Below are 14,741 nucleotides of genomic sequence, written 5' to 3'. Positions count from 1 at the left end.
AGCTTTACACAAACCAGCTCGTTCTGGAAGCCCCATTTGCTAACAGCAAAGGAGACCTCTCAGGTGCATTGACATGTTTAGCACATCCAAAAGGCTGGAACGGAACAAGGGCATTAAGCTGGTTCTCATCGTGCTGTCCAGGCTCCAGCTGAGTTCTGTGTCGAGGTGCCTCTGGAGTGAGGAGAAAACTCTTCATGGAATCGCAGGGCCCTTAGATTGGGAGGGACCCCTGGAGATCATCTGCCCTCGTTACAAATTACTCACCAAAACCGGGTGGGTCAATCAATAAGGCAGTTTATTAGTTCACACGCAACGCAGCGCTGGGGGCGCGGGGAGTCTGCGCTCTGCCAGCCCTGCCGTCTCCCCTCCGGCCGCTGCCCCTTCCATGGGCAGTTCTTGGCGGGCTGTGGCAGCCCCCGTGCTGGGGTACAGGCGGTGACTATCGCCCCACGGCAATGGCTGCAAGCCCCGGGTCTGGACAGGGACTGCACATGCTGTCAGGTCACACTCCGAGAAAGCAAAGCAGGTAACAGCAGGGACAAGCTTGCTCATGGCCAAACAAGCTCACATTTCCCTTCTACATAAAAGTAGATACAATTCATGATTATAGTGAAAAAATGATTTACAGCAAAGTGGTTTAAACAAATATAATGAAATTATTAAGTATTCTTCTGTCTCATGTCCATGCTTTACTTTGAATTCAATATTCTTGTTTACATTGATCTCCTCGTGTATTTTCATAATGGCATGATTCACTATGCAACATCTCACATCATGGTAGGGTCAGCTGGAGCATGTCCTGGTGGGGTTTGAATATCTCTAGAGGGGAAAACTCCACGACCTCCCTGAGCAGCTGCCGATCTCACTGTAAAACAATTCTTCCTCATGTTAAAGTGAAACTTGTCATGTTTTAATTTATGGCCACTACTCCTCATCCTACTGCTGAGCACCACCAAAAAGAGTCTGGCACCATCCTCCTAGCACCTAGACTGGGAAAACAAAGCTGAGAGCTGGGTGTGTGCCACAATCAGTACCCGGCTTCTGGCAAGACTGAAGTAGCAAAGATGGGGACACTGGTGCAGCCACCTCCAGAGAGCGCGGGGCCTGCTCGGGCTGCAAGGCCCCTGGCATGGTTTTGGGCTGAACATCAGAGTGAGCTCCCACACCACCAAGTTAACGCGGAACGATGGAACGGAGGGCAAGCACAAACGCCATCCACGATTCCACCGCCGTTGAGCGGTGGCTGTGGCCGTCCTGCAGCCCTGGTGGGAGGGAGGGATAGAGGGAGGGAGGGAGGGAGGGATGGAGGGAGCTCCGCTTCCTCCGCGGGCTGCGCAAACCGAGCGCACCGCGGTGCCAAGGCCGAGATTCGGGCGGCTCCGCACAGGAGCGGCATTTCGACACCAGAGGCCGAGAGTTCCGCCTGTGACAGGTGCGGCGGGGACGGCCCAGGGCGAAGGCTCGGCGTAACAGCGCGGGACAGAGCAGAGCAGCTTTCCCTTCCCTCTCCTCCGCTCCCTGCCGCGGGAAGCGCACGCGGCTGAGGCGGGACGGGAGAGCAGCTCCCGCCGCGCTCCGCGGCACTGCGCCTGTGCCAGCCCCGCCAGCACTCGAAATGTCCGCTCGGGCTTCGCTGCCGCGGATTCGCGGGCCGTTCGCAGGGCCCGCCCTGCCCTTCTTCCTGCTCTGGCTTCACCCGCGGTGGGCGGGGCAGCGCCTCCCCGGGCCGCGATCCGCGCTGCTCTCGCGAGAGCTCCCCCTTTTCCCGGCCGGCGCGGAGCGAGGTGGGTGCCCGGGCCGCGGCCGCCGTTTCCCCGCCGGGGCCGCCTCGATACGGGACCGGGCGTGGAGCGGGGTCTCCTGCGGCACCGCGGCGTGGGGATGCGCCCGATTACCGCCTGCCCGGGGCCCGATGGCCGCCGGGACGCCCGGGGCCGGGGATGGCCGGCCGGTGGGGTTTCCCTCCTCCCTCGGCCGGCGGCGCCCCGCGGGAGGAAGGGGCTGGGGCCGGGAGCAGGGCCCGGCAGTGCTGCTCGCCCGTCGGGCCGCTCGCGGGGCTCTGGGAGCGGTGGTGCCGCTCCCCTGCGCTCCCGGGGCCTTGCAGCCCGAGCAGGCCCCGCGCTCTCTGGGACGTTTTTCCCGTGGCCTGGTCGGCACCCTCTGGTGCGACGTGCTGGGGTGGCCCGCCCCGCGGGGCGCTCTCTGGCTTAGTTTTGGAGCGTGTGGCTGCTCAGCCAGAGTGCAGAGTCCTGGCTGTGTTAGGAACAGGTGACACGTGCTTGGTGACAGCCGAAGTGTTCTTTTGCGTTGTAGAGAGGCCATGTTCAGCTCTAGCGCCAAGATTGTGAAGCCTAATGGCGAGAAACCAGATGAGTTCGAGTCTGGTATATCCCAGGTACGTGGCTTTTCCTTTTGCTCTTCGGTAACTCACTTCAGGTTATAGAGATAGTTGTCCAGACCCTAAACTTTGAGGTTGATCCTGTCAATGTGTTTTCTTTCCTAGTTTTACTTGGCAACTGAGTCAGTTAGCCTTTGTTTCCATCACTTAAACTTGTTGAATGTTGATGTGTCTTCCAGGAAGTTGTCTTTGATATTGACTGTGGTTGAAAGTCTGTATGTGCTCTTTGGCACTGTGGACACACTTTGGTCTCAGGTGTTCTCATGAACTGAAGTGTATGTGATGGATTATTCTGCAACCTCACTTTTGTAGGCTCTGCTGGAGTTGGAGATGAACTCCGACTTAAAGGCTCAGCTGCGGGAGTTGAACATCACAGCAGCTAAGGTAGGCTGGACCTTCTCACTAAGAGCTGGGTGGTGGCTTGTTCTGTGTACGTTTGATTTTGTGGATGTTAATGTCCTAGGTGAATGGTGTCTTAAGCTCTTCCGGCCTGTGATGGTTTTGTTATCTGCTGTTGTGGCTTATCTTCTGGTATTTGCTGCTAGCTCATAGGATTCCATAACAATGTTTTTCTTCGGAGCTTTAAAAACCGAAATAGCAATTCAGTGTGTTAAATAAAAGTGTTTAAAAATTTTGATTCTACTTTATGTTTCTGCAGACTGGGTTTGGGGTCTGAAACTGGCTGCTCACATGTAGATACTGGCTAGAAATGTAGGTGTTCTAGAAACTTAGTCAGAAATTTAAACTGCAGTACTCTTTGTAAAACAAAATACTTGTTGAGTCTCTTATGTACAGTTCATAGGTGGTAGGTGGATTAAAGCAATAGACTGACTTGGTCATGTAGCATAGCCTGCTTGTACATTTCAATTTTACATCATGCAGGCAGCTGAAACATCTAGAAAGAAAAATAAGGCGGCAGTTATTGGAAAAGGAGAAAGAAAATCAGTGTTAGAGTTTATCATTCTGGGAGACTGGGTGGCAGCAATGAAGCTGCAATCAGAAACTTCTGTGGTCTGCTTTTAGTTCTTGTCCAGGCCCACCAGTACAGACACAGGGGCCTGGCTGCTTAAAGTTCTGTTAAAGAATCTGGGAATGCAGAAAGCAGCTTGGTGTATGAGCTGAGAGGCCTTCAGAAGAAAACATATTTCTCTGGAAGTAGAGCTAGGTGTCCTTAGTGAAGGGCTTTTAGACATGTCTTTGTTGTTTGCTTAGCTGTTTTGAGAAATCTGCCATGGGCATCTGAGTTGGCTCATACGAGAAGGTAGCTGGTAAAAAACAATCCATCCTTCCATTCTTTGGAGAATGAAGATGTCTCTGCAGCCAGTTTCATGGGAGAAGTGCCTTGTAAGCCTGTGCAAACTTTGGGTTTGATCAACTACTGGAGAGATAAACCAAGGGAGAAGTAACCTGTCCTAATGTATACTAATCCTTTTGGTATTTGGAGAAGTGATAAATGTTTGGATTGAGTAGTGATGCAGGCCTAGGCAAGTGGTGGACAGAAGGTGATTTCCATGAAGCAGTAGATTAAAAGTAAGAGTAAGAGTTCCTTTAACTTTATCTGAAGTGTGAGTTAGAGGCAAGTAGTTTTTGAAAGTTTGTATCAGCACAACTGCTGATGTGATGGTAAGCATTCAGTATAGTTACAGTTCTAGCACTCGAGTCTCATCCAGCAGAAGGAATGGGCTTTGCTGTTCAAAGGATGTGATTCTGAAAGGAGTGGTGGGATTTATTGCCCAATCACTCCTTCACAGCAAAACAAGTGCTTTTATAAGAGTTTTCTGTTCAGTGCTTTGTCTGTAGAGCATTAAGGCAGGTATTGCCCTCTGATGCTCTCCCTGTCCCACAGGGTCATAAGCAGGACTGTCAATACCTGTGCTCAGAGGATTCACAGTCAAACCAAACACTACTTCTCAACCCCCAGCTAATGTTTACTTTGCACTTCTGTTTCAGGAAATTGAAGTAGGTGGTGGCAGAAAAGCCATCATTATCTTCGTACCAGTTCCTCAGCTGAAGTCCTTCCAGAAGATTCAGGTGCGGCTAGTTCGGGAGCTGGAGAAGAAATTTAGTGGAAAACATGTGGTGTTCATTGCTCAGGTAAAAGAAAAAAAACCCCAAAACTTAAGAATCACAAAAATGTTGATTTGAAGGGATATCTGGAGGTGATGTAGTCCAGGCTCACACATATTCCAGTGTTGCATTACCCATTCATGGTAACAGTGATAGTAATTCATTGTACTAGCAGGAAATGTAGTGAGTGTCTGGTGGATGTTAGCTAAAATGTTTTCAGCTGGCAGCAGTGGAAACTTGGTGAGATGCAAAGTTCTCTCATGAGGATATACCTTTCTTGTTCTGGCCTCTCCTTCAGAAGTTTGATGCACAAAGCTTAAAATAAAAGGGAACAAGTATTAATAGGAACTTTGCTATACTTAGACAATCTAAGCACTTAAAGTTACTAGGAAAGGAGGAAAAAAAGCTCATGTGAGTTCTATAAATATATGGCAGGAGCTAGAGTGTTGGTGTTGGAGTGATCCTTGGGCAATACTTAAGGGTTGGACAAACTAGGGATCTGTCTGCAGAGTGGACAGTTGGTTAAACTGAAGCGAGCTGAAAATTTTTAATATAATTTTAAAAGCCAGAGTGCCTTACCCTGACTCTTTATATGGCCAAGAAGATTTATTTTAAGGAAGTGCTCTGGCTCACTTCACCTAAAAGTTCTTCACCCAGAGGCTGGTTGAGCACTGGAACAGGCCCCCTGAGCAATGCTTTCTGGCACATGGTGTGACTTGTGGGGATGTTCTCTGCAGGGCAGAAGCTGGACTCAATGGTCCTTGTCGGTCTCTTCCAACTCAGCATATTCTGTGATTCCCATGAGAATTCCTTATTGGTTCAGTAATCTGTATTTTAGAAGGGAACATGTGCTTTTGAGCATGACATAACCCAGTTTGGGTTATGGTGACTCCATTTTGAATAGTCGTGGAGAAGCTGTGATGTGTTGGTAGAAAATACTACAGGTGGCTAAAACTTCATCTGGAATGTTTTAAAACAACTACCCTTGCAGTAGGAAAGTAGAAAATACATTTTACTGACCTAACATTTAGATCCTAATTTTGGGTCAGGTTATATTTAAGCCAGGGTTTGATCTGGATTGTGCAATAGATTGTTTATTACTGAAATTAGCATTTCAATGTCAGATGTCACCTAGCTGTCTGTGGAACTGAGCTCACTACTCTGGTTTGCACCAGACGCTCAGTCTCCCAGAAGTTTCACATTCCCTGGGATTTCTGTTCCCATAGAAGTGTGTTCACAGTAAACCATTGTGGTTGTATTCCTGGCGAGAAGGATGAAGTATAAATATTTTATTTCAGTGCACTGAATACAGGAGTAGTAATTGAGAAATATAGCAGTACAGCACTTCACCTTCTCCACCGTTCTGTGATTTCCAATGCTGATGTAACTTTTGGCATACTTAAGTCTACCTTCTTGGCTTTTCATGCATTGGTTTTTAGTGTGGGGGGAGAAGGTGTATGTGCTGGGGATGTTTCTGAGTTCATTGTAACCACCAGATATTGAGAAATGGCTTTTTGTTTTTCTCTTGCCTTACAGAGAAGGATTCTGCCCAAGCCAACAAGAAAAAGCCGCACAAAAAACAAGCAAAAGCGTCCGAGGAGGTTAGTGAATGATACTGATTCAGTATGACAGCCTTCTTTTGTATCTGGTAGTTTAGTCACATAATGGTTAGTTGAGTCTTTGAGAAGTCATTCGAGTGATTGGGTGGTCTTGTCCTTTCTCCTACTGCTTGAAATAGTATCTGTCATTTTACTGCTAAAGTGTTCAGTGGAAAGCTCACCTTTGGGCACTGTGTTGCATTTCTTAGCACTCAGTTTTTATTTTCAGCTACAGATGTGGCAAATTTTCAGCTAGCAGTGCTGGCTTAAGGAACCCCAACCTGCTCTCTTTGTTACCACAGTGTGCTGACAAGAACTATTTTTTTTTAAGTTGTAGGAAGAGCCTCTTCCACATCACATGTTAGACTGTGCAGAAGTCAAGGCTGGCACACTGAAGGGGAGGCAATGAGGGAGAGAGTGGCTGAGGAGGGGTGTAGGTATGAGTACTAGTCCCTCTGGATATGAATTTGATAGCAGTAGTATAGTCATTTGTGTTAAATGGCTTCCCTGCTCTCATCTAGTCACTTGATTGCTAGACATGCAACACTGCTATGTCTCTGTGGATGTCAGTGCCTCATCTCTATGTTGCTTTATCATTATGTAAGTTTGTGTCTTAAAAGTTTGTCCTCTTTGTGACATGTAGCATGTTCTGTAGCTTCTCCCTGCCCCCTCCCCAGTATTATACCTGTGTCATGTGTTATGGTATTTTGCAGTCTTTGGGCATGGATTTTAAAAGTACAATTACTCATCTAGCTGCAGTCCTGCCTTTGGAGGATTTTGCCTGTGTTGTATTAAAACTAGCACTGTGCAGTGGTTAGAGAAATTGGCATTTGTGTCCGAGTTGCATGCTGCCACACTCTGCTTGAGGGAAGGCAGGTGTGCAGGACTGCCCCGTCTCAGCCTGAGATGAGATCAGCCTGCTGTGTTGTGGATATCTGTCTCCCTCAGCTATGCCAGTCTCAGGAGGTGTGAAGTGCTGCTCTAGACACAGGTGTTGGTTACTAGTGATACTGCCCTGAAACTGCAGATCAGGATGCTGCAAATCAGAAGACTTACTAGTCCTGTAGACTCATGTAAAATAACCTGGGCCACCTTTTCTCATATTAGCTCACTTCACATTTGGATTTCAAACAGTCTTCTAAACATGGACTCAATTGACCAGCTAGTATTTTTCTGTATTACATTTGTCTTCTAAGCTGTTTGGTTTAGGCAGATGAAGAAACCAGTGTTTCCAAAACTGAGTCTTCCATGAATATACTCTGTGCAGCTGAGGATACTTACACACTTAAACTCTTCCATTCAGTGTCTCTGGCAGAGTTGCAGATGGAGCATTTTCGTTTTGATTTAAATATTTATTAAATGTATAGAAATAGAAGAATGTTTCAGGGCTGTTGCCTCAAAACAGCGTGTGCTCTAAAACCTGGCTATTTTCTTGAGCAGTCATTAGGTTTCTGCACTCTGTAGAATTTAGCTTTACTTTTTGCATGCCCTGTCATAGTGTTGTATTGTCACACTGTGACATTAAGGAGAAAAAAACACCACTGAATTTTCAGCCAAAGCATGCTGTGGAAGATTTAAACCTTGTCAAACTGGAAAATTTTCAAAAGGATGTGTTTTAACGATACAAATGTGACATTTCAGCCGTACACTTACTGCAGTGCACGATGCTATTCTTGAGGACCTTGTCTTCCCAAGTGAAATCGTGGGCAAGAGAATCCGTGTAAAACTGGACGGCAGCAGGCTTATAAAAGTCCATCTGGACAAAGCACAACAGAACAATGTTGAACACAAGGTAAATAAAAAACTTGCTTTCTCATGCAGGTAAGGGTGGCATTCTGACATCCTGAAGAGACTGGGGATATCTTGCCTTTTGGCTTGTGGAGATGCTTCTGTTTGTATTTGGAGTAATGTGCTGAAATAGAGGCAAGACAGTTTTGAACTAAAGCTCTAGTACAACTTGCCAAAGCCCCTGGATTATAAAGTAGCTATATTGGTTCCCTCATGGGACCAGACAGTGTTTTATTGGGTTTTTTGCATGTGTAGGGGTTGGTTGGGTAGTTTTGTTTGTGTTTTTGTTGTTTTTCAAGTGAAGTGCTTAGTTTTGATGTTAAACAGATGTGCTCAGTAAAGCCTGCACTCTGCTTGGTTTTATTCTGGCTGGGGGGGAAATGGGAGGCTTGTGTTTGGGCCTGCTCAGCTCTTGGGTCTCTCATTGTTGCAAATCAGAGAAGGCCCCAATACTTTAGAGGAAACATCTTTTGTGTAAATCCTCAGCTACCTTAATATAGAAGAAAATAATTGGGATCAGAGTGAACATACATTGGCAAATAGTATAGTACCTTAAGTATGTTAACTTTGACTTATTTGTTTACACAGCATGTATAAGCAAGATTTATTTGTCTTCACAGGTGGAAACATTTTCTGGTGTGTACAAGAAGCTCACAGGCAAAGATGTGGTGTTTGAATTTCCAGAATTCCAGCTGTAAAATGCAAAAAATGGCTGAATAAACAACTGTTCATATAACAGAGTAATTTCATTTAAATTTTGAATTCCATAAACACAGACAGGGATTAACTGGTTCATGGGACTTCACCACTGTCTGGAGAGTGACACCTGTGAATCAAAGTATTAAGCCCCCAGCATTTTAATGATAGCCCTGTTAAGTTTTTCTTGGCACTGTTGCTACACAACTGGATGAAAAGAGTCCAGAGTCTGCAAAAGAATTCATACTGAAAAACCTAAGTATTCCAAATCTCACGTGGGAAAAATACAGAGAATTACTGTAGAGCAGTGGAACTCCTCAGTTTTGCACACAAGATACCAGTTGGAGACCTACATGTTCCTGACACTGGAAGAAGTCAACTAGCAGGTGGTCTGTGACATATGAAATATATAGAGATGACATCTGGATAAGGGGTTTGAATTCTTGGGAAATAGGTTGGGGGAGGTTCAGTTGGCTTTGAGGTAACTTAACTTGCTCCAAATGGCAACATTCCTTACCAGTTCTTGGCTAAAAGCAGGCACTGTAGCTTCTCACCTTTCAGACAGAAATTGGAAGGAATTTTTACTTCTGAGTGCTGGACTACATCACTGGACAAAAACTATGGGTTTTTTTAGGTATTGATCGTGTTTTCAGAAATTTTGGGGTTTTTGAGATGATGTTTTAACATGATTCAGTACATGCTCAGTGATACCCGGAGAGATGGGGAAGGACTAGATGTGTCAGCATCTGAAGGCTGACAGTGTCTCAAACACTACATTTTTGACTTCAGTGTCTGTGTTAAAGAACACTTTACACAAGCTTAGGGTGGTGTTGGTCATATAAAGTTCTGAGCAAATAACATGAGTTTAGTACTTGATTGTACTAAACATAGTATTAGGAGCAAGTGTTTAAACTCAGTAAAAGACAAGTAGTTTTGGAGTCAGTCTTATTATGTGGAGAGCTAAGTTGGGAACAAGTTGTGTGACAGGAGCACTTAATAACTTGTGTTTTCCTACCTGAGAATAGATGAAGGACAAGTACCACTCTTTGTGGGGGTCTTTGTACCTTTTTCATTTGCAGTAGTTTTGGTTGCTTCCCATTTGACACCTCTTCTTTAGCTATGGAGAGCTAAAAGGTTAAAACAAGTTCTGCATTGTTTTTGCATTGAAAAAAATGAAGATTTTAAAAGTTACGGCATCCTTAGTAGGGCAGGATGGATAGCACTGTGCTGTTACTGTTGGTGCCAAGAATGCAAAGAGGAGGAAAATGTGCCCTGTTGCAATTAGTAGTTAATTTCCTGTTACTTGCTGACAAGGCTTGAATATTTGCACAAAAAGCAGGCTGTATCTTTGAAGAAGTTTGTTTACCTTAAGGCCTTTTCCCATCTCCTTTTCAAACTTCTGTCTCTGGAGTATAACTTAATTCCTTATTTTTATTCCTTGACTGTTTATTGTTCATGTTGAATGATTCAGCAGAAGCAAATGCATCAGCTTCCCTGAGAATTAGATGAGAGGAGTTGTAGGTATTTTGTAACCCCAAATCCTGTCTCCTTGTGTGGAGTATAATTGTAAAAGATCTTATCGTAGAGGAGCCACAACTTTTGAATTCAAGTTGTCATTGCAGAAGTGGGTATTACTCAGATTGTAAATGCCACCTTGTCTAGTCCACCAAAAATATATTCTTGAGTCAGACACATTACTAAACTTTCTACTAAAACAGTCACAGATGGCAGCCTGTGCAAATAGACCTTAGCTGGTGTGGGCTAAAGAAGCAGCTTGGGGAGTATTTGGAGGCTTACCAGATGTTAACTACCTTTAGTTAGAGGTGGGTGAGTCTGCTGGGGCTGTGTAACCTCTGCAAGGAGAGGTGATCCTCAGCAGGCTTTGCTTGACAGCATTTCCTGTTTTGTAGGGAAATGTAACTCAGGTTTCATCTTCATAGTAATAAAAATGTCAGTTGAGTTTCTTTTGGAGCACTGGGAGGGGGCAGGCAGGGGAGGAGAAATCCAGTAAACTGAACGTAAAATTGCAAACGTTCCCAGGCATTGCCAGCTGGCTATAGATTTTTCTTGGCTCTTGTTGCAAGCCCTCTTGAACTGTGATATGCAAAGGCTCACCATGGCCCCATAAGCAAATTCTTGGAGGGAAAGGATAATTCTGTCAAAGCTCCATGGTTTTTACATCAACTAAGCTACAAGGAAAGCTGAATTTTTGTGGCATAAAATTACAAGGCTGTGTGTTTTGAAAAGACTTTAGTCTTAGTTTGCCTTTATTTACAGACTCCCTTGTGTGTTTGTGTCAGTGATAGAGTTGGACAACTCCCTCTGTCTCTTGACAAGCATACTAAGTGCATGCCTGCAATCTGGAAAGTCAGTTTGATGCCATCTGGTCAAGTGCTAATGAGGCTGCTGGAATGCTGGTGTCAAATGTTACCTTAACCTAAGCAGACTCCATGTGAGATGATGCTAGACTTCTGTACCTTTCATATGCTGGCACAGTTGAACTCTGAACATGTGATTTCTATCAGCTGCTCTGAGTGAAAAAGTGGTGGGGCATTCTGTACCAAGACTGTGCAGCAGTAGTGTCTGGGTAGTATCAATGTGGAGAGACAGCCATATAATGAAGTTTTTTCTTGTAATAGCTCCAAATGAGAAGCAAGGGCATTACATCTGTTAAGTGCTCAGACTTTCACCTGATCTTAGAGCTTCAATTGTTTATTTCACATGAGTCCTTTCACAATACCTTCAAATATTTTTGCCTGTAAGGAAGACTAATCTCTGGTAATTTTTCTTTGAGAAAGTGTGTAGATGTGTCACAATTCTAGTGTAACAGAACTTGCTTGAAGTGTTGGGTGGTAAGTGCTTTACCTATCTTGTGTTAATAGGGTAACTTGAAATATGATAACATCATGTCTGAGTAACCCCTCTTGAGTATTAAATGGGAACAGCAGGTGAGTTTCAGTGTAGTGATCTCATGCCAAGCAGTATTCAAAGGAAATCCTATCAGTCCTGCATTGTAGACTGGAATAATCTATTTCCTATTTCTTTGTTTTTCCTCAGTTTTACAAGTGGGAGGTCTGAGCATCTGAAGGTCAGGGGAATGCTGAAAAACTAGACCTTTTCCAGTTTGTGAAATGTGCTATTTAGACCACTAGAACTTTATCAGAATGACAGAAAAAAAATGTTCATTACAGAAAGTTATGAAGCCTCCTAAAATGAAGGCTGGTGGTCAGGCTGGGGGACTGTGAGTTTCCCTATCTCCAGTAGGGGCTGACTGCAGCACTGATCAGTATGAATAATGCACTGCTCTTTAACAAAGTGTCTTTGCCCTGCTGGCCCTGGGGGTGCTGCTGTGAAAACCCTGCTGGCATGAACAGCTATGTACTAGTACTCTGTTCCCTGCAGAGATACAAATAAAGCACCTTATTTATGGATTGCCATCAAGAGGAGAAAGTTCGTTGGATTGTTAAAACTGTGAGTTCATGTACCTCCTCTTCTAGCAGTTACTCTTTTTTGTTTTCAGGAAAATAATTCTTAAGCTTAGTGTCATGCAGTTGCTACTTGGTGTTGCTAAATGATTAATAACTAACATTTGGCTCAGTTGTGATCTGCCCCTGGAGCAGCAAAAATAGAATTAAATCCAAGCACTGAGGAGATTATTCCAGTTTTAGAGATGACTAACAGAAAAAGCACAATTGCTGCAGTGAATGCTGCTTATAAATTTTTATACAAAAAAACAATTAGGTCAACATCACTAATGAAGTAGAAGGCCAGGTCTTGCACAGTTGCAAATAAAGTTAATTCTGTATTAATGTGTCCACACTGATCTTTCCCACCATACATCTCATGTACTGCACAGAAGAGTCAGTATGGAGAGCTTCTGCTCTGTGCCCACAGAGGGCAGAGGTGCTGGGGCAGTGCTAAGATGTTCAGATGGCAGATGGCTGTTTTCACAGGGACAGGTCTACAGGCTGTGTTTTACCAGGATTGTCTTAGTACTTAGTGATGTTATTCCTATTTTCTTGGCTAAACAGATACTGTTATGTGAAGCAAAGGGAGCAGGACACATCATTGTGCTGCCCTGAGAGCAGAAGAGGGGTTGCACCTGGTGTGCCTGTGTGGATGTTTGTACCTTGGAGGAGTCCTGTATCTGCTGCATCTCCTTGCCACTTTTAGGAGTTCTTTGGGGGTCCCTGGGAGGCCTGATAAGGCCTGGTTAGTGAGGCCACTCTTACTTTCAATAACTGGAACAGCATTTGTCATGGCCTGCAATAAACTGAGCTCAGATACTGATTCCTTTAAGAGTTTAGGTATTGGAAATTTTCATCCTTTAGAAAAATCTGATTGGGAAATGCTGATACCATTGGATGCTTTGCTAAACCAAAGGGAGAATCAGGGCATTGTCATCTTCTGTTAAGATTTTTAAATAACCAGTGTGTTTTTAAATAGCTATTGTGTTTAATCCTCTTACAGATACAAAGATAATGCCAACTGACTGTGCAAAGTATAGAAAAGCTTTCTTGGGATGCTCCTAAAATGTATAAGCATATTTTTCCTGTTTTCTAAAAACTTTTTTTTTGTCTTTTTTCAACCAATTGGATTTTATCTGCATAGTTTTGGTTTGGTTCGAATCCAAGAATTCTACCTGTAGTTGTGTCAATGTAATATTTAACCTGAATTTAAAGTCTGAGGAAGTTATTAGTGGGTTAAGCTGAGGTAGCTGGCCTAACTGGTGTCTTGCTGTATAGAAACATGGGATGGTTTGGTTTTCAAGGATGATCTACTCTAGCCTCCCAGCTGTGGGTGGGGACACCTTCCAATAGATATGGTTGTTTAAAAGCCCCATCCAACCTGGCCTTGAGCATCTCCAGGGATTGGGCATCTGCAACCTCTCTGGGAAACGTGTTCCAGTGTCTTACCAGTCACAGTAAAGAATTCAGAGTATCTGGTATAAACCTGCCCTCTTTCAGTCTGAAGCCTTTCTGCCTTGCCCTGCCACTACATGTCCATGTAAAAAGTCCCCTTCAGGTAATGGGAGGTGCTCTAAGATTCCTCAGGAGCCTTTTCCAGGCTGAAGAAGCCTGACCCTTTCAGCCTGTGTTCATTAGAAAGGCTGTCCAGCCCAACTCTGGTTGTGTTCATCCGCATTCCTCTGGACTCATTCCATCAGGTCCAATTTTTTGTATGTTGGGGGTCTCAGAGCTGGATGCAGCTCAGCAGGTAGGCTCTCATGAGAAAGGGGTAGAGGGACAGAATCACTTCCCCCAACCTGCTGGCCATGCTTCTTCTGATGCAGCCCAGGATGTGGTTGGATTTCTGGGCTGCAAGGGCACATGGCTGGCTCATGTTGAGCTTCTCATCAACCAACAAGTTCTTCTCAGGGCTCTTCTTGATCCATTCTCTGTCCAGTCTGTGTTTATGCTTGGGATTGCCCCAACCCAGGTGCAGGATCTTGCCCTTGGTGTTGAACTTCATGAGGTTTGCACACGCCCATCTCTCAAGCCTGTCAAACAAGTCTCTTGTTTCCTTGCAGAGAGGACTCACATTTTCATTAGTCTTAATTTTTATCACTGATGTACCTAAAGAAGCTTTTCTTGTTGCTTTAGATGTCCCTGGCCAGACTTAATTCTCTCAGGGCATGTTAGCTTTCCTAATATGGTCCCTTGTTGCTCAGACAATCTCTATTCCTCACAGGCTGCCCATTCTTGCTTCCACCTTCTTCAGGCTTCCTTTCTGTGTTTCAGTTTGTCCAGGAGCTCCTTGTTCCTCTACTGGTATACTGTGGCCTCTAAAGGCTGTCCTGTATCCCGCAAAGGGGGCTGAAAGACTTGGGAATCATCTCTTGAAGTGCTACAGTCCTGGACAGGCATGCTAACATAATAGAGAATTTAATAACCAGCAGCTACTGTGACCTGGTGATGACCTAACCTGCTCCCACATGGCCCAGGTATCAGTACCCCAGTTTGCACATAGTAGCCTATGTGATTTAGATTCACCAATATGGCTACAGTTTTTGGGGTAGGAAAAGGTTAATTATACTCTCCTGTATGGGGACCATGCCTTTCTCTAATGAGAAAGAAACCATGTGCTTGCTTGTTCTCTTTTTTTCTTAGAGAAAGCGCTTTCACTGGATTGGTAGTGTTTGCCCTTTCCATTTGAACTCTGGTCATTTATGTTTATTTTCACTTTTGCTTCCC

At 44.7% G+C, this 14,741-nt stretch overlaps 2 protein-coding genes across 2 annotated transcripts in view; one reads left to right on the top strand and one right to left on the bottom strand.

Annotated features, from left to right (window-relative positions):
• Nucleotides 1–14,741, bottom strand: part of EIPR1 (EARP complex and GARP complex interacting protein 1) — a 242,999-nt gene that overhangs the window by 147,864 nt on the left and 80,394 nt on the right. The gene's annotated exons all lie outside the window — the stretch shown is intronic.
• Nucleotides 1,639–8,587, top strand: RPS7 (ribosomal protein S7). The gene is made up of 7 exons (XM_079298885.1): nt 1,639–1,784; nt 2,314–2,395; nt 2,711–2,782; nt 4,349–4,492; nt 6,002–6,066; nt 7,705–7,855; nt 8,472–8,587. The coding sequence occupies exons 2-7, from the start codon at nt 2,321–2,323 to the stop codon at nt 8,547–8,549; spliced, it is 585 nt and encodes a 194-aa protein (XP_079155011.1). The 5' UTR covers nt 1,639–1,784; nt 2,314–2,320; the 3' UTR covers nt 8,550–8,587.

This window comes from Erithacus rubecula (assembly GCF_903797595.1).
Source record: "Erithacus rubecula genome assembly, chromosome: 2".
NCBI classification, from domain to species: domain Eukaryota; kingdom Metazoa; phylum Chordata; class Aves; order Passeriformes; family Muscicapidae; genus Erithacus; species Erithacus rubecula.
This window is presented reverse-complemented; position numbering and strand designations above follow the sequence as displayed.

Bases quoted from the DNA above. Each gene is read 5' to 3' on its own strand.
- RPS7 (XM_079298885.1), top strand. From the start codon at position 2,321: ATGTTCAGCTCTAGCGCCAAGATTGTGAAGCCTAATGGCGAGAAACCA. The intron at 4,493-6,001 runs GTAAAAGAAAAA...CTTGCCTTACAG, and splicing joins ATGTGGTGTTCATTGCTCAG to AGAAGGATTCTGCCCAAGCC. The intron at 7,856-8,471 runs GTAAATAAAAAA...TTGTCTTCACAG, and splicing joins AGAACAATGTTGAACACAAG to GTGGAAACATTTTCTGGTGT.